This window comes from Hemitrygon akajei, chromosome 5 (assembly GCF_048418815.1).
Source record: "Hemitrygon akajei chromosome 5, sHemAka1.3, whole genome shotgun sequence".
Classification (NCBI taxonomy): domain Eukaryota; kingdom Metazoa; phylum Chordata; class Chondrichthyes; order Myliobatiformes; family Dasyatidae; genus Hemitrygon; species Hemitrygon akajei.
This window is the reverse complement of record NC_133128.1, coordinates 104,136,947-104,164,816: the sequence shown is the minus strand read 5'-3', so window position 1 is coordinate 104,164,816 and position 27,870 is coordinate 104,136,947. Positions and strand designations below refer to the sequence as shown.

The window sequence follows — 27,870 nt, the reverse complement described above, 5'->3', positions numbered from 1 at the left end:
CATAGTCCTTATTTACTGTGGCTATAATCCTTATTGTTCCCATCCTCCTGACTTCTCATTTTCCACAGTTCTTAGTGCTGAGCCTGCAATATTCTTCTTACCAAGGGTTAATTATACTATTGACATCATACCTGCTGACAAGTGTGACTTAGATCTGGTTTGCTGAACTAACTTCAACCTTCAGGCCATCTTTCTCACAGCTCTTCACATCTCACTTCAGACAGCATCTTCACCACTGAATTCCAGGCTTCTGTCTTCTAGTCGGTCACTAACCTTATTTCCTCTGGGAACTTACTGCAATTCCATTTTTTTCTCTATATTTATTTATCATTGTATTGCTGCCATAAATTGGAGTCAACGATCCTGTCATCTACCTGCTGAACAGAGCTTACTCCCATTTGGGTAAGCAGGGCAGCACTGTGAGGGTCGTGATTTTTGATTTCTCAAGTGCCTTCAATTCCATACAGCCCTCATTGCTGGGGGAAAAGCTCCATTCAGCGCAGGTTGGCACTTCCATTGTATCCTGATTAATGGACTACCTGACATGGCTATAAGCAGCACTGGGGTCCCATGAGGGACTGTATTGGCTCCCTTCCTGTTTACCCTGTATATTGGACTTTAGATACAAAGCTGAGTCATGTCATCTGTAGAAATTCTCTGATGACTCAGCAATAGTTAGATGTATAAAGGGAGGACGGGAGGATGAACACAGCGCCCTAGTGAAGGACTTGTAAGCTGAATCACCTGCAGATCAACATCAGTAAGACAAAGGAGATGGTGATGGACTTTAGGAAGACTAAGCCTGCATTGCTCCCTGTTACTGTTGAAGGTGAGGATCTACAAGTACCAGGGGTGCACCTGGATGACAGACAAGTGGAGCACCAAGACAGAAGCTGTGTACAAGAAAGGTCAGAGTCTCCTCTACTTCCTGAGGAGACTGAGGTCTTTTGGAGTATGCAGGCCCCTCCTTCACATGTTCTACCATTCTGTTATCACCAGTACAATCTTCTATGTTGTGGTGTGCTGGGGTAATGGCATCAACATGGGTGATGTCAACAGGCTCAATAAACTGATTAGAAAGGCAGGTTCTATGATAGGAGTCAAACTGCACACACTGGAGGCTGTGATGGAACAAAGGACCCTACAGAAAATCCTGACAATTCTGAACAATGTTTCTCACCCTCTGCATGCCACCTTGGCTGAACAGAGGAGAACATTTAGTAATAGACTAAGACAACTGCACTGCTCTAAAGACCGCTATACATGCACTATATTATAGTGCAATAGGGCTCTATAATGAGTCAACCTATAGCCAGGGAATGATGACCCCCATCCTGTTGGACCGTTTGAGGTAACTTACTTTTTATCTTTTCTTATTTTTCTTCTAATATCTGAATCTGTGCACTTGTAATGCTACTGTGACGCTTTAATTTCCTTTGGGATCAATAAAGTATCTATATATCTACCCAAAGTTAACAAATTTCACGACACATGCCATTGATATTAAACCTGATTCTGATTCTGATTCTGAACATTACCTCCACAGCCATAACAGCATTACATCCAGTCAGGCACAGCTCCACACGCTCCCTAAGATCTACAAACGGGTAGGTCCTGTATTCAGCCTATTCTTGCCGACAGAACATATTTCTTCTAACCTTGTTTATTCCCTTTCCCCTTCTCCAAAGTCATCCCAGTTATATTTATAGCATCTCTGATGCCTCTGCCATTTTCTTGGTCCTAACTGATGCCCAATCCCTCTACATTGCTTATCACAAAACCCCGACCAGTTTTCACCCACTACCACCCTCCCCTGCCTGACAAAGGAGGCTCTCCACCACCTTCTCAGGGCAATCAGAGATGGACAATTACAGCAAGAGATGGACTGTTATAGCAACATTGTGAATCTGAAAAGTGAATGTACAGTATAAAAACCAAAAAAAAACATGCAATTTCTCCTCATCAAGGATGTCTATGTTGGAATTTGGCTGAGTCTGGCTTGACCATCTCTCTGAGGAACACTAGATTTCAACCCACCTCCATAACTATTTTTCCAGAACACTTACGAAGATTGGCTACAGCTTTGGTCACTTTGTTATAGGAATGACAACAGTGAAGTGGGAAGAGTGCAAAAAAGAGTTTTGAGGATGCAGCTATGACTGGAGGGCCTGAATTATAGGGAGAGGTTGGGCAGGTTGACCATTTTCTTTGGAGTGTAGAAAATTCAGGAATGACCTTATAAAGTTGAAAGCGGGGAGAGAGATAGGGTATATTCACACAGTCTTTTTCTTTGGGAAAGAGGGACTTAAAACAAGAAGGCATGGGTTCAAGGTAAGAGATCTTGAAGGCTAGATTCTTCATTCAGAGGCTGATGTGTATATGGAATGAACTTCCAGAAGTGATTGATACAGGCATAGTAATAATATTCAAAAGAAATGCTGTATAACTCGTTGATTGTATGAGGGTTATGGACTGTATGACCCTATGAGTATACTATATGATTGTATGAATCTACAACAGTATGAGCCTACGACTGTATGACCCTACAACAGTATGACTCCACGAATGCATGACTCTGTGATTGTATAACTCTGAGACTGTATAACTCTATGACAGTATAACTCGGTGACAGTATACCTCTGTGACAGTATAATTCTGTGACTGTATAACTGACAGTATAACTTTGACAGTGTAACCTGAGACTGTATAACTCAGTGACAGTATAACTGTGACTGTATAACTCTATGACTTTATAACTGATAGTATAACTCTGTGCCAGTATAACTCGGTGACAGTATAACTCTGTGACTGTATAACTCCGTGACTATATAAATGACAGTATAACTCTGACATTATAACTCTGAGACTGTATAACTCTATGACTGTATGACTCAGTGACTGTATAACACAAAGACTTCATATCTCTGTGAACTCTATGACAATATAACAGTATGAATGTATTAAATGATGCTGTTTAACTCTATGCATGTATGAATCTATGACCATATGACTCAGTGACTGTGTAACTAGACTGCATAACTATGAGCTCTATGACTGTATAACACAATGAACGTATAAAAATATGCTGCATAACTCTATGGTGTGTAACTCTACAACTGTATAACTGTAAGGCTATAACCCTATGATGTGTACAACTCTGTGTCTGTACAACTCTGACTGTATAACTCTATGGTGTATGACTCTACGATTGTATAACTGATGACTGACTGTGTAATCCTAAAACCGTATAACTCTATAAATCTATGTGTGTATAACACTGTGAATTGTATAAAACTGTCCCGTATAACTCTATTCTGAATAACTATATGAGTGCATGACTCTAAGGCTGTAGGACGCCCCAGATATATGTCTCTGTGACTGCTTAACTCTACGGTGTATGACTCTATGTATATCTCTACAACTGTATATCTCTCGGAGCGTATATCTCTCTGACTGTATATCTCTCTGACTGTATATCTCTCTGAATGTATATGAGTGTATCTCCCTCTGAGTGTATACCTCTCTGACTGTGTAACTCTAATGCTGTGTAACTCTGTGATCTGTAGGACTGTCTTCTCTATGCTGTATAACACTGTGACTGTATGACCATATTGGTGCGGTTTGCTCCTCTCCTAAAGAGCTTAAGTTTTTCTGAATCATTTACCATATACCATATAACAATCACAGCACGGAAACAGGCCATTCCGGCCCTCCTAGTCCATTTCCTCCTGCCCATTTCCACCCTGTTCTGATGTTCACATAACCTTCTTAGACTCTTCCCCTCTGAGAGCCTCTACCTCCATCTTAGGGGACAGGTTAGAGACCAGTATCTATCACACTTCCACCAATTCACACAGATATCCTGACAAACTTTCTGCACACTGTGCCTCCTGGAAGGACTTTATTTCAATCTCCCGGTGTCCTCAGATCTACTGTATCCTCTGGGAATAAAACTTTTAGCTCTGTATTCATCTTCAAAGGTTTCCCAATCTCATCTTTTCCACCTCACGCCTTGTTTCCCCACACAAACAAGTGATGGGGTTCATCTTACCCTCCCATTCCATCCTCGACAACTATGCTGCTTTCAACATTATGCCAGCAAAAGGCACATCTTCTCCATTTTGAGTGACTCTCTGGTCCACTTTTTCATCTCCACGAATACTCACTCTCACTCCCACAGCAATTTCCCATGCTAGGGAAGGAGGTGCAACAGTTGTCTTTTCGTCTCTTTCCTTCCTACCTTTCAGGTGAATTGGACTTTTTCTAATTCAGAGTCCTGCATTTGGTGCTCACAATGTGGTTTCCTCTGCTGTGGAGAAACTGAATGCAGACTAAGGAAGAGCATCCGATTTTCATTTTGGGCAGATTATTGATCATGGGATTCAATACCGAATGCACCCTTAATGGTAACAAGTCAAACAAGAGAAAATCTGCAGATGCTGAAAATCCTACACACACGCAAACTGCAAGAGGAACTCAGCAGGCCAAGCAGCATCTATGGAAAAGAGTACAGTTGACATTTTGGGCTGAAACCCTTCAACAGGACTTGAGAAAAAAAGATGAGGACTCATATTTAAAAGGTGGGTGGAGGGGAGAGAGAAACACCAAGTGATGGGTGAAACCAGGAGGGGGAGGGGTGAAGTAAAGAGCTGGGAAGTTGATTGTGAAAGAGATACAGGGCTGGAGAAGGAAGGAGTCTAATGGAAGAGGTCAGAAGGCCGTGGAAGAAAGAAAAGGTGAGGAGCTCCAGAAGGAGGCAATGGTCAGGCAAGGAGATAAAGTGAGAGAGGGAAAAGGGGATGGGGAATGGTGAAGGCGAGGGGGCCACTCTCCCAGTGGCAGGGTACAGTTATCACAGTTTTAGCATTATGTTTTCTTTTGGTTGTGTTCTGTTCTCTGTCTTTGCTTTCTATGCCTTCCCCTAGACAGACCAGATACAACAAATAAACCTTCACTGTCCTCTCTTGGCTGCCACCACAGATTGCTGACTCCTTTCACATCATTGTTCTCTCCAGCCCCTCTCCCTTCTCCATCATTTTAATTTCTAACTATAATTTTTGTTTCTGATTTTGATGAGATGTCATGGGGTCAGAATTATGCTGAAAGATGGCAGATGGAGTTTAATGCTGATAAGTGTGAGGTGCTACATTTTGGTAGGACTAATCAAAATAGGATATACATGGTAAATGGTAGGGCATTGAAGAATGCAGTAGAACAGAGTGATCTAGGAATAATGGTGCATAGTTCCCTGAAGGTGGAATCTCATGTGGATAGGGTGGTGAAGAAAGCTTTTGGTATGTTGGCCTTTATAAATCAGAGCATTGAGTATAGGAGTTGAGATGTAATGTTAAAATTGTACAAGGCAATGGTAAGGCCAAATTTGGAGTATTGTGTACAGTTCTGGTCACTGAATTATAGGAAAGATGTCAACAAAACAGAGAGAGTACAGAAAAGATTTACTAGAATGTTACCTGGGTTTCAGCACTTAAGTTACAGAGAAAGGTTGAACAAGTTAGGTCTTTATTCTTTGGAGTGTAGAAGGTTGAGGGGAGACTTGATAGAGGTATTTAAAATTATGAGGGGGATAGATAGGCTTTTTTCATTGAGAGTAGGGGAGATTCAAACAAGAGGACATGAATTGAGAGTTGGGGGCAAAAGTTTAGGGGTAACATGAGGGGGAACTTCTTTACTCAGAGACTGGTAGCTGTGTGGGAAGAGCTCCCAGTAGAGGTGGTAGAGGTAGGTTCAGTATTGTCATTCTAAGTAAAATTGAATAGGTATATGGACAGGAAAGGAATGGAGGGTTGTAGGCTGGTGCAGGTCAGTGGGACTAGGTGAGAGTAAGTGTTCGGCACAGACTAGAAGGGCCGAGATGGCCTGTTTTCATGCTGTAATTGTTATATGCTTATATGCAGCGCAGAAGCAGTCCATACAATCAGAACACAGAACACAGAGTGCTGGTTATCAAACCCCAATGACACGGATTCTACGCTAATCCTTTTTAATTCTCCACAAATTCTGATCAATTCTACCCAGATTCTACCATATTACCTGCACACTAGAGACATTTATAGTGGAAAACTGACCTATTATCCCACAAGTCTCCAGTATGTAGGAGGAAACCAGAGCACCTAGAGGAATCAGCACAGTCTCAGAGAGAATGTGCAAACTACATATTGACAGCAACTGAGGTCAGGGTTGAACCTGAGCTTCTGGAACTGCAGGGCTCTATTAGATATGCCACTGTGCTACCTGTCAAAGACAAAATTAACTCCATCTCCTTCTCTCTCTCTCTCCCTACAGATTCTGCTTGACTACCATCCCTATTTCAGGTATTTTGCATGAGGATTATAATAAACTATCACTCTTTACTCTTCCTTTTCCCATAGCCATTACTGTTCCAAAGCCCTTGTTTCCCCCATGTTCCTTGCTATTTCCCATATCATTACTGTTTCTATCTATCCACACTCTTTTTCATAGACCGTACTGTCTCCAATTTCTGTAATCTGTACAATTTTGCAGTATTATTGTTGCAGAAGATTCCTTTGCTGATATGCCCTTGTTTATTTATCTGCTGCTCTATAGCTATTTTTCTACAGTACTTTCATCTTTTGCTTCTGACATCTACCACTTTACATTAGAAATAAGAGCTATTTTTACATATTTATATAGGAGTTCCTCTTTTCTTTACTGTATATTAGATTCTAAGTATTTTCTCTTGTTAATGGAATTTAGTTATTTTTAGACAATTTTCTCTCTCCTAGTTAATTCCAAAGATACCTTTTTCCAGGGTACTCACAGTTTCTTAGCTCTGTATCCACTAACGATCAAGATGATTAGTCCGATGCATACCAAGCTGATGATAACTCCGAACACAATGAGCCAGACAGTGACAGAAGCCTCACTCACTGGAGCAAAAGTGGGTGGAATACCAACAAACTCAAGTGTGTCATCGTTTAGTAGGAATGCATTGTTGAATCGATTCCTGTTCATCCTGTGACAGAAAGTAATTTGTGTTCAGTCTCAGAAATTCTGCAATACATTTCTAAATTAAACTAATGACCTGCTCAAGGAAAGTTTCTCTGGTGTGTGTATCTGCCATAGAAAAGGCAATAATTAATATCCATTTGACATCTTAGGTCACAAAGACAGTATGGGTAGTTTGCAGTCCTGCCATGCAAAAGGAATCGGAATTGCTTTATTACTGACATATGTACAAAGACACAGCTTAAAGCTATTGTTTGTGTGCCATCCAGACTGATCATTCTGCACATAAATACATTGAAGTGGCAGAAAGGGAAAGCAGAATGCAGCATTTAGTGTTAATGTTACTGTGCAAATAAATAAAAGGCAAGGATCACAAAAGTGTTCATTTTTATCATATGTATGAGAGATCTATTCAAAGGTCTGTTAAAAGCAGGATAAAAGCAGTCCTTGATCCTGGTGCTGCATGTTCTCAGCTCTGACAGGACGGAAAAGAGAGAATGTCTAGGTGGGTGGGGTCCCAGGTTATGCTGGCTGCTCTTCTGAGGCAGCTGGAAGTGAGAATCAGAATCAGGTTTATTATCACTGATATATGTTGTGAAATTTACTGTTTTGTGGCGGCAGTTCCGTACAAGACATAAAAAAGACTGTAACTTACAACAATAATAAATAGTTGAAAAGCTTGGTAATGCGGTTCTGTTTGTGGGTTTATGGATCACTCAGTAGTCTGACAGAAGAACCTCTTCCTGAAGGCTGACTTTTAGGAAGAACTAAAACACCAAGTGTGAGCCCTCAGGCTCCTATACCTCCTCCCATGAGGGGAGGCTGGCCAAATTACCATTTCAATTTAGCTGTATGTTTAAAATTGAAAATATTGTTACGTCAAACATTTGACCAAAATGAGTCTGGTTGTTACACTGGATGCCATTTTAACTTGATTCATTGTCCGCCTCTGACCTATGAGCCACATCATGAATGAAAAATCAGGGAATAGGCGAGGTTGCTGAGCAGGACAGAGGGAGTCAGGCAATAGGCGAGGTTGCTGATCAGGACAGAGGGAGTCAGGCAATAGGCGAGGTTGCTGAGCGGGACAGAGGGAGTCAGGCAATTGGCGAGGTTGCTGAGCGGGACAGAGGGAGTCAGGCAATAGGCGAGGTTGCTGATCAGGACAGAGGGAGTCAGGCAATAGGCGAGGTTGCTGAGCAGGACAGAGGGAGTCAGGCAATAGGCGAGGTTGCTGAGCAGGACAGAGGGAGTCAGGCAATAGGCGAGGTTGCTGAACGGGACAGAGAGAGTCAGGCAATAGGCGAGGTTGCTGAGCGGGACAGAGGGAGTCAGGGAATAGGCGAGGTTGCTGTGCGGGACAGAGGGAGTCAGGCAATAGGCGAGGTTGCTGAGCAGGACAGAGGGAGTCAGGCAATAGGCAAGGTTGCTGAGCGGGACAGAGGGAGTCAGGCAATAGGCGAGGTTGTTGATCAGGACAGAGGGAGTCAGGCAATAGGTGAGGTTGCTGAGCGGGACAGAGGGAGTCAGGCAATAGGCGAGGTTGCTGATCAGGACAGAGGGAGTCAGGCAATAGGCGAGGTTGCTGAGCAGGACAGAGGGAGTCAGGCAATAGGCGAGGTTGCTGAGCAGGACAGAGGGAGTCAGGCAATAGGCGAGGTTGCTGAACGGGACAGAGAGAGTCAGGCAATAGGCGAGGTTGCTGAGCGGGACAGAGGGAGTCAGGGAATAGGCGAGGTTGCTGTGCGGGACAGAGGGAGTCAGGCAATAGGCGAGGTTGCTGAGCAGGACAGAGGGAGTCAGGCAATAGGCAAGGTTGCTGAGCGGGACAGAGGGAGTCAGGCAATAGGCGAGGTTGCTGAGCGGGACAGAGGGAGTCAGGCAATAGACGAGGTTGCTGAGCAGGACAGAGGGAGTCAGGCAATAGGCGAGGTTGCTGATCAGGACAGAGGGAGTCAGGCAATAGGCGAGGTTGCTGAGCAGGACAGAGGGAGTCAGGCAATAGGCGAGGTTGCCGAGCAGGACAGAGGGAGTCAGGCAATAGGCGAGGTTGCCGAGCGGGACAGAGGGAGTCAGGCAATAGGCGAGGTTGCCGAGCGGGACAGAGGGAGTCAGGCAATAGGCGAGGTTGCCGAACGGGACAGAGAGAGTCAGGCAATAGGCGAGGTTGCCGAGCGGGACAGAGGGAGTCAGGCAATAGGCGAGGTTGCTGAACGGGACAGAGAGAGTCAGGCAATAGGCGAGGTTGCCGAGCAGGACAGAGGGAGTCAGGCAATAGGCGAGGTTGCTGAGCAGGACAGAGGGAGTCAGGCAATAGGCGAGGTTGCTGAACGGGACAGAGAGAGTCAGGCAATAGGCGAGGTTGCTGAGCGGGACAGAGGGAGTCAGGCAATAGGCGAGGTTGCTGAGCGGGACAGAGGGAGTCAGGCAATGGGCGAGGTTGCTGAGCGGGACAGAGAGAGTCAGGCAATAGGCGAGGTTGCTGAGCGGGACAGAGTGAGTCAGGCAATAGGCGAGGTTGCTGAGCGGGACAGAGGGAGTCAGGCAATAGGCGAGGTTGCTGAGCGGGACAGAGGGAGTCAGGCAATAGGCGAGGTTGCTGAGCGGGACAGAGGGAGTCAGGCAATAGGCGAGGTTGCTGATCTGGTCAGAGGGAGTCAGGCAATAGGCGAGGTTGCTGAGCGGGACAGAGGGAGTCAGGCAATAGGCGAGGTTGCTGAGTGGGACAGAGGGAGTCAGGCAATAGGCGAGGTTGCTGAGCGGGACAGAGGGAGTCAGGCAATAGGCAAGGTTGCTGAGCAGGACAGAGGGAGTCAGGCAATTGGCGAGGTTGCTGAGCGGGACAGAGGGAGTCAGGCAATAGGCGAGGTTGCTGAGCGGGACAGAGGGAGTCAGGCAATAGGCGAGTTTGCTGAGCAGGACAGAGGGAGTCAGGCAATAGGCGAGGTTGCCGAGCAGGACAGAGGGAGTCAGGCAATAGGCGAGGTTGCCGAGCGGGACAGAGGGAGTCAGGCAATAGGCGAGGTTGCCGAGCAGGACAGAGGGAGTCAGGCAATAGGCGAGGTTGCCGAGCAGGACAGAGGGAGTCAGGCAATAGGCGAGGTTGCTGAGCGGGACAGAGAGAGTCAGGCAATAGGCGAGGTTGCTGAGCGGGACAGAGGGAGTCAGGCAATAGGCGAGGTTGCTGAGCGGGACAGAGGGAGTCAGGCAATAGGCGAGGTTGCTGAGCGGGACAGAGGGAGTCAGGCAATAGGCGAGGTTGCTGAGCGGGACAGAGGGAGTCAGGCAATAGGCGAGGTTGCTGATCTGGTCAGAGGGAGTCAGGCAATAGGCGAGGTTGCTGAGCGGGACAGAGGGAGTCAGGCAATAGGCGAGGTTGCTGAGTGGGACAGAGGGAGTCAGGCAATAGGCGAGGTTGCTGAGCGGGACAGAGGGAGTCAGGCAATAGGCGAGGTTGCTGAGTGGGACAGAGGGAGTCAGGCAATAGGCGAGGTTGCTGAGCGGGACAGAGGGAGTCAGGCAATAGGCGAGGTTGCTGAGCAGGACAGAGGGAGTCAGGCAATTGGCGAGGTTGCTGATCTGGTCAGAGGGAGTCAGGCAATAGGCGAGGTTGCTGATCTGGTCAGAGGGAGTCAGGCAATAGGCGAGGTTGCTGATCTGGTCAGAGGGAGTCAGGCAATAGGCGAGGTTGCTGAGTGGGACAGAGGGAGTCAGGCAATAGGCGAGGTTGCTGAGCGGGACAGAGGGAATCAGGCAATAGGCGAGGTTGCTGAGTGGGACAGAGGGAGTCAGGCAATAGGCGAGGTTGCTGAGTGGGACAGAGGGAGTCAGGCAATAGGCGAGGTTGCTGAGTGGGACAGAGGGAGTCAGGCAATAGGCGAGGTTGCTGAGCGGGACAGAGGGAGACAGGCAATAGGCGAGGTTGCTTATCAGGACAGAGGGAGTCAGGCAATAGGCGAGGTTGCTGATCAGGACAGAGGGAGTCAGGCAATAGGCGAGGTTGCTGAGCGGGACAGAGGGAGTCAGGCAATAGGCGAGGTTGCTGAGCGGGACAGAGGGAGTCAGGCAATAGGCGAGGTTGCTGAGTGGGACAGAGGGAGTCAGGCAATAGGCGAGGTTGCTGAGCGGGACAGAGGGAGTCAGGCAATAGGCGAGGTTGCTGATCAGGACAGAGGGAGTCAGGCAATAGGCGAGGTTGCTGAGCGGGACAGAGGGAGTCAGGCAATGGGCGAGGTTGCTGAGTGGGACAGAGGGAGACAGGCAATCGGCGAGGTTGCTGATCAGGACAGATGGAGTCAGGCAATAGGCGAGGTTGCTGAGCGGGACAGAGGGAGTCAGGCAATAGGCGAGGTTGCTGAGCAGGACAGAGGGAGACAGGCAATAGGCGAGGTTGCTGATCAGGACAGAGGGAGTCAGGCAATAGGCGAGGTTGCTGATCAGGACAGAGGGAGTCAGGCAATAGGCGAGGTCGCTGATCAGGACAGAGGGAGCAGATTTCAGATTATTGGTGGCTTTATTCTTTCAGTCAGAACCATACATTCATTTTCAACTTTGATATTTTTCTAAAAGCTGTAAGGAAGCGATGCTGTTGTTTCACCCGACTGCACTGGTGGAGTCTTCCTGCTGAGATGAACTGTTGTTTTGCAGAAAGTGCATATGGATTATTTTTTCCGTGTGAATGAGGACCTCCAGTAGCTACCTGATGGCTTCCTCCACATCAGCCTTTGGAATAACCTCTGTGTTGTTTGGGTTGACAACAAAGAAATGAAATGAGATCCTTTTTGTTTCATCGAATATGTGTACATTTTCGGCCCTGTGTGAAAATAAAGAAAAGCAGGTAGGCAATGATTAAAGTTAGTAGTCTATCTCCCTCGCATTCTCAATACACTCATACATGTACAGTGGTTAGACTGTGAACTGAAGGCAGTACTTGTGGGAGTGACCAACAGCCTGCTCCAATCACAAACTGGATTCAGACAGATTGGCCTGAGCTCACTCAGTGTGGAATCACATTGCATGTTCAAGTTCCTTTCTGGAGCCTGAGCACAGACTCTAGCCTGATACCTGGGCTTTCCTTTATGTGAGATGTGAAATTAGAACAAAGTGCGCAAACATGAGAACCCAGTGTGACTTCAAGTAGAGGCTGCCGCAGTGACAGCCTACCTGGCTGCCAGCTCAGGGACTGGTTTGTCAGGAAGAGGAGTCTTCACACCTGTGTATCTCCAAACCTGTGTGCATGGAGTGAGGTACCAACTTGCCAGAGAGTGCCATACCTTGGCACTGCTGCAGGTAACCATGAAGCTGAACTCTCTTCCATTCCTTCCCAGAAGACCTTGGTCTCTATGATCTATTTCATTGCACCCAGGCTCTAAGGCAAATCTACTAATCACCCACTTCTACTGTGAATCTGCGGGTGGACCAGAAACTATGCAGTAGGAGTGTAATGTCAACACAGTCTTACTCCATGGGAACAGTGAAATAACAATTGATAATGAACAACAAAAATGGCCTGGATTTAAGGACAAAACATAATCGAAGGCCACATCACCAGATATCTTAAAGTGCATTTTGTACATGGTTGAAAAGTAAAAAAATGGTTAAAAGAATGATGGGCTAATTAGGGATACCATCTTGCAGAGGCAAAGGGCATGATTGAGGTATTGGCTAGATACATATCTACACTAAAAAGGATGATTGTTACAATGGGAGGGCAAGGAAAAGATTGGATTAAATGAATGTAGATTGAGAGGAAAGGCTAAATTGATTGGTAAACTTACAAGTTATCTGGTCTGGACAGATACATTCTAAGGTACTGAGAAAGGCAGAGATGGAAATAGCACAAAATCAAATCTCAAGCTCCAGTCTTCCTTGGATGTGGAAGCATGCTAAAGAACAAAGGATGGTACCTCATTCAGAAAAGGCATAAACAATAAACTTGATAACTACACACCAATGTCACTGATGAGGGATTACCGAAGACCATACTGGAGGAGAAAATAAGACTATAGGACCAAAAGACATAGGAGCATTCTGCCCATTGACTCAGCTCCACCATTCCATCTTGGCTGATTTCGTATCCCTCTCAACCCCATTCTCCTGCCTCAGTCTCTACAGCTGTCTGTGGCAACGTATAGGTCACTCCTACCCTAGAAGAGATCCAAAGTATTCCTGTCACAGTATGTTGACAGGCCGACTGGGGGAATGCCATACTAGATCTAGTATTAGGTAATGAACCGGGTCAGGTCACAGATCTCTCAGTGGGTGAGCATCTGGGGGACAGTGATCTCCGCTCCCTGGCCTTTAATGTTATCATGGAAAAGGATAGAATCAGAGAGGACAGGAAAATTTTTAATTGGGGAAGGGCAAATTATGAGGCTATAAGGCTAAAACTTGCAGGTGTGAATTGGGATGATGCTTTTGCAGGGAAATGTGCTATGGACATGTGGTCGATATTTAGGGAACTCTTGCAGGATATTAGGGATAAATTTGTCCCCGTGAGGAAGATAAAGAATGGTAGCGTGAAGGAACAATGGGTGACAAGTGAGGTGGAGAATCTAGTCAGATGGAAGAAGGCAGCATACCAGAGGTTTAGGAAGCAAGGATCAGATGAGTTTATTGAGGAATATAGGGTAGCAAGAAAGGAGCTTAAGAATGGGCTGAGGAGAGCAAGAAGGGGGCATGAGAAGGCCTTGGTGAGTAGGGTAAAGGAAAACTCCAAGGCATTCTTCAATTATGTGAAGAACAAAAGGTTGACAGGAGTGAAGATAGGACTGATTAGAGATAAAGGTGGGAAGATGTGCCTGGAGGCTGTGGAAGAGAGCAAGGTCCTCAATGAATACTTCTCTTTGGTATTCACCAATGAGAGGGAACTTGATGATGGTGAGGACAATATGAGTGAGGTTGTTGTTCTGGAGAGGAGGTGTTGCAGCTATTAAAATACATTAGGACGGTTAAGTCCCCAGGGCCTGACGGAATATTCTCCAGGCTGCTCCACGAGGCGAGGGAAGAGATTGCTGAGCCTCTGGCTAGGACCTTCATGTCCTCATTGTCCACAGAAATGGTACCAGAGGATTGGAAGGAGGTGAATGTTGTCCCCTTATTCAAAAATGTAATAGGGATAATCTGGGTAATTATAGACCAGTACGCCTTACATCTGTGGAGGGAAAGCTGTTGGAAAAGATTCTTAGAGATAGAATCTATGGGCATTTAGAGAATCATGGTCTGACCAGGGACAGTCAGAATGGCTTTGTGAAGGGCAGATCATGTCTAACAAACTTAATAGAGTTCTTTGAGGAGGTGACCAGGCGTATTAATATTAATATGTTAGGTATTAATATTGAAGAGGTAAAATGGATTCAACAGTGGCTGGATGGGAGATGCCAGAGAGTAGTGGTGGATAACTGTTTGTCAGGTTGGAGGCCGGTGACTAGTGGTGTGCCTCAGGGATCTGTACTGGGTCCAATGTTGTTTCTCATTTACATTAATGATCTGGATGATGAGGTGGTAAATTGAATTAGTAAGTATGCAGGTGATACTAAGGTAGGTGGCGTTGTGGATAATGAAATAGGTTTTCAAAGCTTGCAGAGAGATTTAGGCCAGTTAGAAGAATGGGCTGAACGATGGCAGATGGAGTTTAATGCTGATAAGTGTGAGGTGCTACATTTTGGTAGGAATAATCCAAATAGGACATACATGGTAAATGGTAGGGCATTGAAGAATGCAGTAGAACAGAGTGATCTAGGAATAATGGCGCATAGTTCCCTGAAGGTGGAATCTCATGTGGATAGGGTGGTGAAGAAAGCTTTTGGTATGTTGGCCTTTATAAATCAGAGCATTGAATATAGGAGTTGGGATGTAATGTTAAAATTGTACGAGGCATTGGTAAGGCCGAATTTGGAGTATTGTGTATAGTTCTGGTCACCGAATTATAGGAAAGATGTCAACAAAATAGAGAGAGTACAGAGAAGATTTACTAGAATGTTACCTGGGTTTCAGCACCTAAGTTACAGGGAAAGGTTGAACAAGTTAGGTCTTTATTCTTTGGAGTGTAGAAGGTTGAGGGGGGACTTGATAGAGGTATTTAAAATTATGAGGGGGATAGATAGAGTTGACGTGGATAGGCTTTTTCCATTGAGAGTAGGGGAAACATAGAAACATAGAAAATACGTGCAGGAGTAGGCCATTCAGCCCTTCGAGCCTGCACCGCCATTCAGTATGATCATGGCTGATCATCCAACTCAGAACCCTGTACCTGCTTTCTCTCCATACCCCCTGATCCCTTTAGCCACAAGGGCCATATCTAACTTCTTCTTAAATATAGCCAATGAACCGGCCTCAACTGTTTCCTGTGGCAGAGAATTCCACAGATTCACCACTCTCTGTGTGAAGAAGTTTTTCCTCATCTCAGTCCTAAAAGGCTTCCCCTTTATCCTTAAACTGTGACCCCTCATTCTGGACTTCCCCAACATCGGAACCAATCTTCCTGCATCTAGCCTGTCCAATCCCTTTAGAATTTTATACGTTTCAATAAGATCTCCCCTCAATCTTCTAAATTCCAGTGAGTATAAGCCTAGTCGATCCAGTCTTTCTTCATATGAAAGTCTTGCCATCCCAGGAATCAATCTGGTGAACCTTCTCTGTACTCCCTCTATGGCAAGAATGTCTTTCCTCAGATTAGGGGACCAAAACTGCACACAATATTCTAGGTGCGGTCTCACCAAGGCCCTGTACAACTGCAGTAGAACCTCCCTGCTCCTGTACTCAAATCCTTTTGCTATGAATGCCAACATACCATTTGCCTTTTTCACCGCCTGCTGTACTTGTATGCCCACCTTCAATGACTGGTGTACAATGACACCCAGGTCTCGTGGCACCTCCCCTTTTCCTAATCGGCCACTGTTCAGATAATAATCTGTTTTCCTGTTCTTGCAACCAAAGTGGACAACCTCACATTTATCCACATTAAATTGCATCTGCCATGAACTTGCCCACTCACCTAACCTATCCAAGTCACCCTGCATCCTCTTAGCATCCTCCTCACAGCTAACACCGCCGCCCAGCTTCGTGTCATCCGCAAACTTGGAGATGCTGCATTTAATTCCCTCGTCTAAATCATTAATATATATTGTAAACAACTGGGGTCCCAGCACTGAGCCTTGCGGTACCCCACTAGTCACTGCCTGCCATTCTAAAAAGGTCCCGTTTACTCCCACTCTTTGCTTCCTGTCTGCCAACCAATTCTCTATCCACATCAATACCATACCCCCAATACTGTGTGCTTTAAGTTTGCACACTAATCTCCTGTGTGGGACCTTGTCAAAAGCCTTTTGAAAATCTAAATATACCACATCCACTGGCTCTCCCCTATCCACTCTACTAGTTACATCTTCAAAACATTCTATAAGATTCGTCAGACATGATTTTCCTTTCACAAATCCATGCTGACTTTGTCCGATGATTTTACCTCTTTCCAAATGTGCTGTTATCACATCTTTGATAACCGACTCTAGCATTTTCCCCACCACCGATGTCAGACTAACCGGTCTATAATTCCCCAGTTTCTCTCTCCCTCCTTTTTTAAAAAGTGGGGTTACATTAGCCACCCTCCAATCCTCAGGAACTAATCCAGAATCTAAGGAGTTTTGAAAAATTATCACTAATGCATCCACTATTTCTTTGGCTACTTCCTTAAGCACTCTGGGATGCAGACCATCTGGCCCTGGGGAGTTATCTGCCTTTAATCCCTTCAATTTACCTAACACCACTTCCCTACTAACATGTATTTCCCTCAGTTCCTCCATCTCACTAGACCCTCGGTCCCTTACTATTTCTGGAAGATTATTTATTTCCTCCTTAGTGAAGACAGAACCAAAGTAATTATTCATTTGGTCTGCCATGTCTTTGTTCTCTATGATCTATTCACCTGTTTCTGACTGTAAAGGACCTACATTTGTCTTGACCAATCTTTTTCTTTTCACGTGTCTATGAAAGCTTTTACAGTCAGTTTTTATGTTCCCTGCCAGCTTACTCTCATAATCTTTTTTCCCTTTCCTAATTAAGCCCTTTGTCCTCCTCTGCTGGTCCCTGAATTTCTCCCAGTCCTCAGGTGTGCTGCTTTTTTTGCTAATTTATATGTTTCTTCTTTGGACTTGATACTATCCCTAATTTCACTTGTCAGCCATGGGTGCACTACCTTCCCTGGTTTATTCTTTTGCCAAACTGGGATGAACAATTGTTGTAGTTCATCCATGTGATCTTTAAATGCTTGCCATTGTATATCCACCGTCAACCCTTTGAGTATCATTTGCCAGTCTGCCTTAGCTAATTCACATCTCATACCTTCAAAGTTACCCTTCTTTAAGTTCAGAACCTTTGTTTCTGAATTAACTATGTCACTCTCCATCTTAATGAAGAATTCCACCATATTATGGTCACTCTTACCCAAGGGGCCTCGCACGACAAGACTGCTAACTAACCCTTCCTCATTGCTCAATACCCAATCTAGAATGGCCTGCTCTCTAGTTGGTTCCTCGACATGTTGGTTCAGAAAACCATCCTGCATACATTCCAAGAAATCCTCTTCCTCAGCACCCTTACCAATTTGGTTCACCCAATCTATATGTAGATTGAAGTCACCCATTATAACTACTGTTGCTTTATTGCACGCATTTCTAATTTCCTGTTTAATGCCATCCCCAACCTCACTACTACTGTTAGATGGCCTGTACACAACTCCCACCAGCGTTTTCTGCCCCTTAGTGTTATGCAGCTCTACCCATATCGATTCCACATCCTCCAGGCTAATGTCTTTCCTTTCTATTGCATTAATCTCCTCTCTAACCAGCAATGCTACCCCACCTCCTTTTCTTTCCTGTCTATCCCTCCTGAATATTGAGCTCCCATCCTTGGTCACCCCGGGAGATTCAAACAAGAGGACATGGGTTGAGAGGGGGCAAAAGTTTAAGGGTAACACGAGGGGGAATTTTTTTACTCAGAGAGTGGTTGCTGTGTGGAACGAGCTTCCAGTAGAAGTGGTAGAGGCAGGTTCAGTATTGTCATTTAAAGTAAAATTGGATAGGTATATAGACAGGAAAGGAATGGAGGGTTATGAACTGAGTGTGGGCCAGTGGGACTAGGTGAGACTAAGCATTTGGCATGGACTAGAAGGGCCGAGATGGCCTGTTTCCGTGCTGTAATTGTTATATGGTTATATAGATGAGGATAGTCCAGGGAAGTTTGGCCAGGTGGATTCAGAATTGGGTTGCCTGCAGAAAGCAGAGGGTCATGGTGAAGGGAGTACATTCGGATTGGAGGGTTGTGACTAGTGGTGTCCCACAAGGATCGGTTCTGGGACCTCTACTTTTCCTGATTATTATTAACAACCTGGATGTGCGGGTAGAAGGGTGGGTTGGCAAGTTTGCAGAGGACACAAAGGTTGGTGGTGTTGTAGATAGTGTTGAGGATTGTCGAAGATTGCAGAGAGATATTGATAGGATGCAGAAGTGGGCTGAGAAGTGGCAGATGGAGTTCAACCCGGAGAAGTGTGAGGTGGTACACTTCTCCAAGGCAGAGTACAAAGTAAATGGCAGGATATTTGGAAGTGTGGAGGAGCAGAGTGATCTGGGGATACATGTCCACAGATCCCTGAAAGTTGCCTCACAGGTAGATAGGGTAGTTAGGAAAGCTTATGGAGTGTTAGCTTTCATAAGTTGAGGGATAGAGTTTAAGAGTTGCGGGGTAATGATGCAGCTCTATAAAACTCTGGTTAGGCCACACTTGGAGTACAGTGTCCATTTCTAGTCGCCTCACAATAGGAAGGATGTGGAAGCATTGGAAAGGGTACAGAGTAGATTTACCAGGATGCTGCCTGGTTTAGAGAGTATGCATTATGATCAGAGATTAAGGGAGCTAGGGCTTTACTCTCTGGAGAGAAGGAGGATGAGAGAAGACATGATAGAGGTATACAAGATATTAAGAGGAATAGCTAGAGTGGACAACCAGTGCCTCTTCCCCAGGGTACCACTGCTCAATACAAGAGGACATGGCTTTAAGGTAAGGGGGAAAGTTCAAGGAGGAAATTAGAGGATGTTTTTTTTTACTCAGAGAGTGGTTGGTGCGTGGAATGCACTGCCTGAGTCAGTGGTGGAGGCAGATACACTAGTGAAATTTAAAAGACTTCTAGACAGGTAGATAGAGGAATTTAAGGTGGAGGGTTATATGGAAGGCAGGGTTTAAGGGTTGGCACAACATTGTGGGCCAAATGGCCTGTACTCTGCTGTAGTTTTCTGTTTCTGTGTTGCTTTTAAGGCATTTGTTTAGCTTTATTATATTTTCGCTTTAGTAATTCGTTTGTAATTATTTTTTAGTTAAAGTTAAGGCTGTTAGAAGTAAATTCATTTTCTGTGATATATCGCGGCATGCGATGACATCACACCCAGTTTCACTGTGTTTGTGGGAAAATACCGGTTTGGAGAAACGGGAAGGAGGGGGTTATGTGTGCAGGATCAGCACGAGAAAAGTTTTCTTTCTATGCACTAGAAACATCAGAGAAGCAACGTCGTAAGTTCTTAAGATATTCGATATGTTGAAGTAAAAATGTTAACGTTGATTCTGTTAAAAGTAATGACGGTTGATAAAGTTTATGTTCTTTGTTATTTAAAGAGTTGCGGATAGTTTGTGTTGAAGTGTATTTAAAGCAGTTGATGGCGTAGGTAGATTCTGACTGTATGTTGCACTTTAATGTAATATAGTTGTTGTAGTTTTACTTTTGCAAGTATTTATGATGTAAATGTGATACCAAGAAGGAAACAAATACTGTATATATTTTGTATTGTTTTATCAACAGTTTTCACCATACGTTAATGTGGAAGAGTGAACAGTAAATGGTTAATCTTACTGGGAACGCGCCTCATTGACCAGTTTATACTTGGTGTTTAGTTCAGAGTTTTTTACACCTGTGCGAGAACACTACAGTTTCTATGAATTCATCTGGCCCATTTCATGTGGCACCAGAGGTCACTCCCCTCGTCGTCTTGTATTTTAATGTCTTACTTAACTCCCTATGCTCATTCTACAGGCCCTCATCCTTTGTGCCAATCTGTGGTAGCTCATCCTCTTCCCAAGAACTATATCTGCAGCCATCCAGAAATACGTTTGACCCCGGCAGCGGGAGGCAACACACAATGCTGATGACTTTTCTGCAGCCACTGAATCTCCCTTCAAAAATTAAACAGTTTAAATTTTATGTGATAAAGATGTTGAAACTTCCAGAGGGTTTTGCAGAAGTTGTGGAGCAATAACCATGCTGAAATGAATAAATGAGGAGGAAGTAATTCACACAGAGGGCTGATGAGATTCAGAATGCAACAGGGGTGTGAAATTACGTCGAATAGGGAACTATCAGCAGGTAACTGAGGAGATAGCTGGCAGCTGGGCTGGTAAATTCACTAATTTGGGAGACTGAGGTGGGGTCACTGTTATCTGTTGCTGCCAGATTATGATGAACAAGTGCAGTCTGTGGCCAGAGGAAGCTGAAAGGTGGAGCAGTGGCACAGCAGGTAGTTCTGCTGATACCCAGCTCCAGAGACCAGGATTTGATCTAATCCCTGGTGCTACCTGCGTGGAGTTCTCCCTCTAACTGCATGTGTTTCCCCCAACAGCTCAATTTCCTCACATGTTCTAAATCTAACCTAGACTGGTCGGTTAATTGATCATTGTGCTCCTAGCATGGGTGGGTCATAGACAGTCTTTGGAAATGCAGTGAACATCACATTCTCATCTCAAACATCACAGTTAAACTTCATCCTAAGGCAGTGCGAGTGTAGTTGTGTTGTACATTCATAAACTCCTCATCAGGTTGCACAGGATGCCTATTCTGATTTAATCCTTTTATTCCTCCTTTGACATTTCCTCTCTATATTTTCTTTTCAACTTACACATCTAAAGGTTCATCCAAGGACAGGGCATACTTTTTCAGTATGAACTCATGTTATTATCCACAGCCTCTTCATTGCCTTTCCACCTTTTTAAAAATTCTGTTATTTCTGTTGTGTAACTGCTTCTTTCCACAGAACTAGTCAAGGACCAATGTGATTACAAGAGCTTCCTTCCCAGTTATAGCATCTGATTACAATGGGCTCCAAATGAGTTAGGCCTTTAACCTCCTATCCATTTATGTGAATTCACTGTTTCTTTTACTGACTCGTAAGGAGATGTTCAACAAGTTCACCTGGTTCCTGCCTCAAATTTGGAAATGTTGATCCAATGGTCTGATTTCACCTTCTGTGAGGCAGCAGCAACAACTCAGTCTTAAATAGCATACAGGGGCAAAAACAATACAGCTCCCTATATATTCTTGTAATAGTATAACATTTACCTAACCCAGCATCATTAGCATTCACTTGGCTTAAAACCTAAACTCTAAGCAAGTCGGCAGTGTAAAAGAGAGAAACATAAAGAGACGGATAGTAACATACACAAAGTTGGTAGGCTGGTCTTTAGATTCTTGCCAGTATTTTCTCATTGAAAATGCCACAGTTGATTGGAAAAAGTACTTTTCACTTGAATCCCATGTATACTGAAATCAAATTACAGTGCACTGTTAACATTCTCACCCTGTGCTTTCAAAGATATAACAGACAAAATATTATTATTGGAACCAAATACATTAACTACAGCATGATATATTAAACCCATAGTAAACAACTTCTACAGAACTGCACGTGTGTACTTCCAATTGACTCACTATAAAACAAATGTGGAGGACTTGCCTAGGGTGCAGAAGTGGTTCACCAAGATTTTACCGGGATGATAAGAAGAAATTGGACAAACTCAGATTGTTATCTCTTAAGCATCAGAAGTTGAGGGGAGACCAAAAGACCATAAGATGTAGGAGCAGAATTGAACCATTTGGCCCATCGAGTCAGCTCCGCCATTTCATCATGGCTGATCCAATTTTCCTCTCAGCCCTACTCTCCTGCCTTCTCCCTGTATCCCTTCATGCTCTGATCAATCAAGAATCTATTAACCTCTGCCTTAAATATACCTAAAGACTTGGCCTCTAAAGCTGCCCGTGGTAAAGAATTCCACAGGTTCACTAATCTCTGGCTAAAGAAATTCCTCCTTTTTTTCATTCTAAAATGATGCTCCTCTATTCTGAGGCTATGTCCTCTGGACTTAGACTCTCCCACCATAGAAAGCATTCTCTCCATATCCACTCTATCAAGGCTTTTCACTATTTGGTTTCAATAAGATCCCCCCTCATTCTTCTGAATTTCAGTGAATACATGCTCGGAATCATCATATGCTCTTCATGTGACAAGACATTCAATCATTTTTGTGAACCACCTTTGAACCCTCTCCAGTTTTAGCACATCCTTTCTAAGATAAGTGCCCAAACCTGCTCACAATACTTCAAGTGAGGCCTCACCAATGCTTTGTAAAGTTTCAACATTAAAACACTTGCTTTGATATTCTAGTCCTCTTGAAATGAACGTTGATATTGCATTTGCCTTCTTCACCACAAACTCAAACTGCAAATTAACCTTTAGGAAATCCTGAACAAGGACTCCTGAGTCCCTTTGCACCTCAGTTTTTTTTATTTTCTCTCCATTTAGAAAATAGTCAACCCTTTCATTTCTTCTGCAAAATTCATGAGCATGCATTTCCCAACACTCAATTCCATCTGCCATTTCTGTGCCCATTTTCCTATCTAAGTCCTTCTGTAGCCTCTCTACTTCCTCAAAACCTCCATATTCCTTCATATTGTCTATAAATTTGCAACAAAGCCATCAATTCTAACATCCAAATATAATGTAAAAAGAATTGGTCCCAACACAAACCCCTGGTAACCAGCTAGAAAAGGCTTCCTTTATTCCCACTATATGCCTCCTGCCAATCAGACACTGCTTTATCTATGCTAGAATCTTTCCTGTAATACCTTGGCTTCATAACAACCTCATGTGTGACACCTTGTCAAAGGCCTTCTGAAATTCCAAGTAAACAACATTAACCAATTCTCCTTTGTCTATCCTGCAAGCTATTTCTTCCCTTGAGGAAACCATGTTGACTATCGCCTATTTTATTAGGTGCCTCCAAGTACCCTGAGATCTCATCCTTAATAATTAATTCCAACATTTTCTCAACTACTGAGGTCAGACCAACTGGTCTATAGTTTACTTTCTTCTGCCTCTCTCTCTTCTTGAAGAATGGAGTAACGTTTGCAATTTTCTATTCTTCTGGAACCATTCCAGAATCTAGTGATTCTTGAAAGATCATTACTAATGCCTGCACAATCTCTTCAGCCATCTCTTTCAGAATTCTGGGGTGTACACCAACTGCTCCAGGTAACTTATCTACGTTCAGACCTTTTTAGTTTTTCAGAAAGCTTCTCTCTAGTAATGGTAACTTCACATACCACATGTTCCCTGACACCTGGAACTTCCACCATACTTCCACAGTGAAGACTGATACAAGGTACCTATTCAATTCATACACTATTTTGTTGTCCCCCATTACTACCTCTCCAGCATCATTTTCCAGCAGTCTGATATCCACTCTCACCTCTCTTTTACACTTTATGTATCTGAAGAAATTTTTGGTATCCTCTTTAATGTTACTGGCTAGATTTTGTATTCCATCTTTACCTTCTTAATGGCTTTTTTTTAGTTGCCTTCTGTTGGTTTTTAAAACCTTCCTAATCCTTTAACTTCCCATTAATTATTTCTCTATTATATGCCCTCTGATATGGAGACCAGAGAAAAAATTATAAATTTATAAGAGGCGTACCTAAGGTATATAGAGTCTTTTTTCCAGACTTGAAATGTCAAATACCAGAGGGCATATTCAATAGAGTCAATGTGGAGAGGATGTTTCCTATGATATGCGAGTCTAAGACCAGAAGACAGAGCCTCAGGATTTGGGAGATCCTTCTTTAGCCAGATAGTGGTGAATCTGTGAAAGTTGATGTCACAGGTGGTTGAGGAGCCAAGTCAATGGGTACATTTAAGGCAGAGGTTGATAGATTCTTGACTTGTCAGGGCATGAAGGGATATGGGGAGAAGGCAGGAGACTGGGGCTGAGAGGAAAATTGGACCAGCCATGACGGAATGGCCTAACTCTGCTCCTATATCTTATGGTCCTATATTTTATAAAGTGCATGTTTTCAAATGTAACACCTACAGCCCTGTATTCATCACACTTTTCGATTTTGCCCCCATGTTAATCATTAAAAGATAATGACTCTGATGGCAATTAAAGTAATTACACTTGTCAGCAAAATGGGGAGCTTTGATGAGTTACATGCAATTCATTTAATTAAGACTAACATACAACGTCCAGTGGGCAATGGAGTGAGAGGCAGCAGAGTGATAGGGCTTTGGTCAATGGGCTTAGGCAGTAATGGGATGAGGCGAGGTAGGTTTTACCTGTGTTAATTGAGGAAAGGAGGAAGTATGTGTTGTGAGGCCAGTTTTCTGTGCTTGGTGTCAGATGTGGGAGGTTCTGGAGTCTTCCAGCTTCCCAGACAGCCATATCTGCACCAGGTGTGTCGAGCTGCAGCTCCTAAGGGACGGAGTTAGGGAACTGGAGATGCAGCTTGATAACCTTTGCCTGGTCAGGGAGAGCGAGGAGGTGATAGAGAGGAGCTATAGGCAGGTGGTTACACCGAGGCCACGGGAGACAGACAAATGGGTCACAGTCAGGAGGGGGAAGGAGAAGAGTCAAGTACTAGAGAGTACCCCTGTGGCTGTACCCCTTGATGATAAGTACTCCTGTTTGAGTACTGTTGAGGGGGGGACAGCCTACCTGGGGGAAGTAACAGTGATCGCGCCTCTGGCACAGAGTCCAGCCCTGTGGCTCAGAAGGGTAAGGAAAGGAAGAGGAAGGCAGTAGTGATAGGGGACTCTATAGTTACGGTGTCAGACAGGTGATTCTGTGGATGCAGGAAAGAAACTCAGTTAGTAATTTGCCTTCAGGTGCCAGGGTCTGGGATGTTTCAGATTTTGTCCAAGATATCCTGCGGTGGGAAGGAGAACAGCCAGAGGTCGTGGTACATATTGATACTAATGATATAGGTAGGAAAAAGGAAGAGGTCCTGAAAAAAGTCTACAGGGAGTTAGGAAGGAAGTTGAGATGCAGGACCGCAAAGGTAGTAATCTCTGGATTACTGCCTGTGCAATGCGACAGGAATAGAATGAGGTGGAGGATAAATGCGTGGCTGAGGGATTGGAGCAGGGGGTAGGGATTCAGGTTTCTGGATCATTGGGTCTTCTTTTGGGGCAGGTGTGACCTGAACAAAAAGGACGGGTTGTACTTGAATCCCAGGGCGACCAATATCCTGGCAGGGAGGTTTGTTAAGGCTACTGGGGAGATTTTAAACTAGAATTGTTGGGAGATGAGAAGAGACTGGGGAGGAGGCGGCTGGCTCACAAATAGAGAAAGCTAGGAGACAGTGTGAGAAGGAGGATAGGCAGGTGATAGAGAAGGGATGCGCTCAGACCAAAGGTTTGAAATGTGTCTATTTTAACACAAGGAGTGTTGTGAACAAAGCAGATGAGCTTAGAGTGTGGATCAGTACTTGAAGATATGATGTGGTGACCATTACAGAGATTTGGATGGCTCAAGGACAGGAATTGTCGCTTCAAGTGCTGGGTTTTAGATGTTTCAGAAGGGACAGGGAGAGAGGCAAAAGAGGTGGGGGCGTGGCACTGTTGATCAGAGATAGTATCACGGCTGCAGAAAAGGTGGATGCCATGGAGGGATTGTCTACGGAGTCTCTGTGGGTGGAGATTAGGTACAGGAAGGGGTCAATAACTTCACTGGGTGTTTTTTAATAGGCTGCCAAATAGCAACAGGGATATCGAGGAACAGATAGGGAAGCAGATCCTGGAAAGGTGTAATAATAACAGAGTTGTCATGATGGGAGATTTTAATTTCCCAAATATCGATTGGCATCTCCCTGGAGCAAGGGGTTTAGATGGGGTGGAGTTTGTTAGGTGTGTTTGGGAAGGTTTCTTGACACAATATGTAGATAAGCCTACAAGAGGAGAGGCTGTACTTGATTTGGTATTGGGAAATGAACCTGGTCAGGAGTCAGATCTCTCAGTGGGAGAGCATTTTGCAGTTAGTGATCATAAGTCTATCTCCTTTAAAATAGCATTGGAGAGAGATAGGAACAGATGTTAGAAAAGCATTTAATTGGAGTAAGGGGAATTATGAGGCTATCAGGCAGCAACTTGGAAGCTTAAATTGGAAGCAGTTGTTCTCAGGGAAAAGTACGGAAGAAATGTGGCAAACATTCAGGGAATATTTGTGTGGAGTTCTGCATAGGTACATTCCAATGAGACAGGGAAGTTATGGTAGGGTACAGGAACTGTGATGTATAAAGGCTGTAATAAATCTAGTCAAGAAGAAAAGAAAAGCCTACAAAGGTTCAAAGAGCTAGGAAATGTTAGAGATCTAGAAGATTATAAGGCTAATAGGAAGGAGTTTAAGAAGGAAATTAGGAGAGCCAGAAGGGGCTATGAGAAGGTCTTGGCAAGCAGAATTAAAGAAAACCCTAAGGCATTCTACAAGTATGTGAAAAGCAAGAGGATAAGATGTGAAAGAATAGGACCTATCAAGTGTGACAGTGGGAAAATGTGTATGGAATCGGAGGAAATAGTAGAGGTACTTAATGAATACTTTATATCAGTATTCACTACGTAAAAGGATCTTAATGATTGTGGTGATGACTTGCAGCAGACTGAAAAGCTTGAGCATGTAGATATTAAGAAAGAGGATGTGCTGGAGCTTTTGAAAAGCATCAAGTTGGATAAGTCACAGGGACCGGATGAGATGTACCCCAGGCTACTGTGGGAGGCAAGGGAGTAGATTGCTGAGCCTCTGGTGATGATCTTTGCATCATCAAGGGGACAGGAGAAGTTCTGGAGGATTGGAGGGTTGCGAATGTTGTTCCTTTATTCAAGAAAGGGAGTAGAGATAGTCCAGGAAGTAATAGACCAGTGAGTCTTACCTCAATAGTTGGTAAGTTGATGGAGAAGATCCTGAGAGGTAGGATTTATGAACATTTGGAGAGGTATAACATGATTAGGAATAGTCATCATGGCTTTGTCAAGGGCAGGTCATTCCTTATGAGCCTGATTGAATTTTTTGAGGATGTGACTAAACACATTGATGAAGGAAGAGTGGTAGATGTAGTGTATATGGATTTCAGCAAGGAATTTGTTAAGGCACCCCATGCAAGGCTTATTGAGAAAGTAAGGAGGCATGGGATCCAAGGGGACATTGCTTTGCGGATCCAGAACTGGCTTGCCCACAGAAGGCAAAGAATGGCTACAGACGGGTCATATTCTGTATTCTGCATGGAGATCAGTCACCAGTGAAGTGCCTGGGGGATCTGTTCTGGGACCCTTACTCTTTGTGATTTTTATAAATGACCTGGATGAGGAAGTGGAGGGATGGTTTGCTGATGACACAAAGGTTGGAGGTGTTGTGGATAGTGTGGAGGGCTGTCAGAGGTTACAGCGGGATATTGATAGGATGCAAAACTGGGCTGAGAAGTGGCAGATGGAGTTCAACCCAGATAAGTGTGAAGTGGTTCATTTTGTTAGGTCAAATATGATGGCAGAATGTAGTATTAATGGTAAGACTCTTGGCAGTGTGGAGGATCAGAGGGATCTTGGTGTCCGAGTCCATAGCACATTCAAAGCAGCTGTGCAGGTTGACTCTGTGGTTAAGAAGGCGTATGGTGTATTGGCCTTCACCAATCGTGGAATTGAATTTAGGAGCTGAGAGGTAATGCTGCAGCTATATAGGACCCTGGACAGACCCCACTTGGGGTACTGTGCTCAGTTCTGGTCGCCTCACTACAGGAAGGATATGGAA

The 27,870-nt window shown here is 44.3% G+C and overlaps 1 protein-coding gene across 1 annotated transcript in view; it reads right to left on the bottom strand.

Moving 5' to 3' along the window:
* ace2 (angiotensin I converting enzyme 2) overlaps positions 1–27,870 on the bottom strand; it is a 131,103-nt gene that overhangs the window by 2,214 nt on the left and 101,019 nt on the right. The window contains exons 15-17 of the mRNA XM_073046158.1: positions 21,462–21,562; positions 11,687–11,800; positions 6,800–6,994 (exon numbers count right to left, since the gene is read on the bottom strand). Coding sequence (XP_072902259.1) covers positions 6,800–6,994; positions 11,687–11,800; positions 21,462–21,562 — 410 coding nt within the window. The remainder of the gene's footprint in view (positions 1–6,799; positions 6,995–11,686; positions 11,801–21,461; positions 21,563–27,870) is intronic.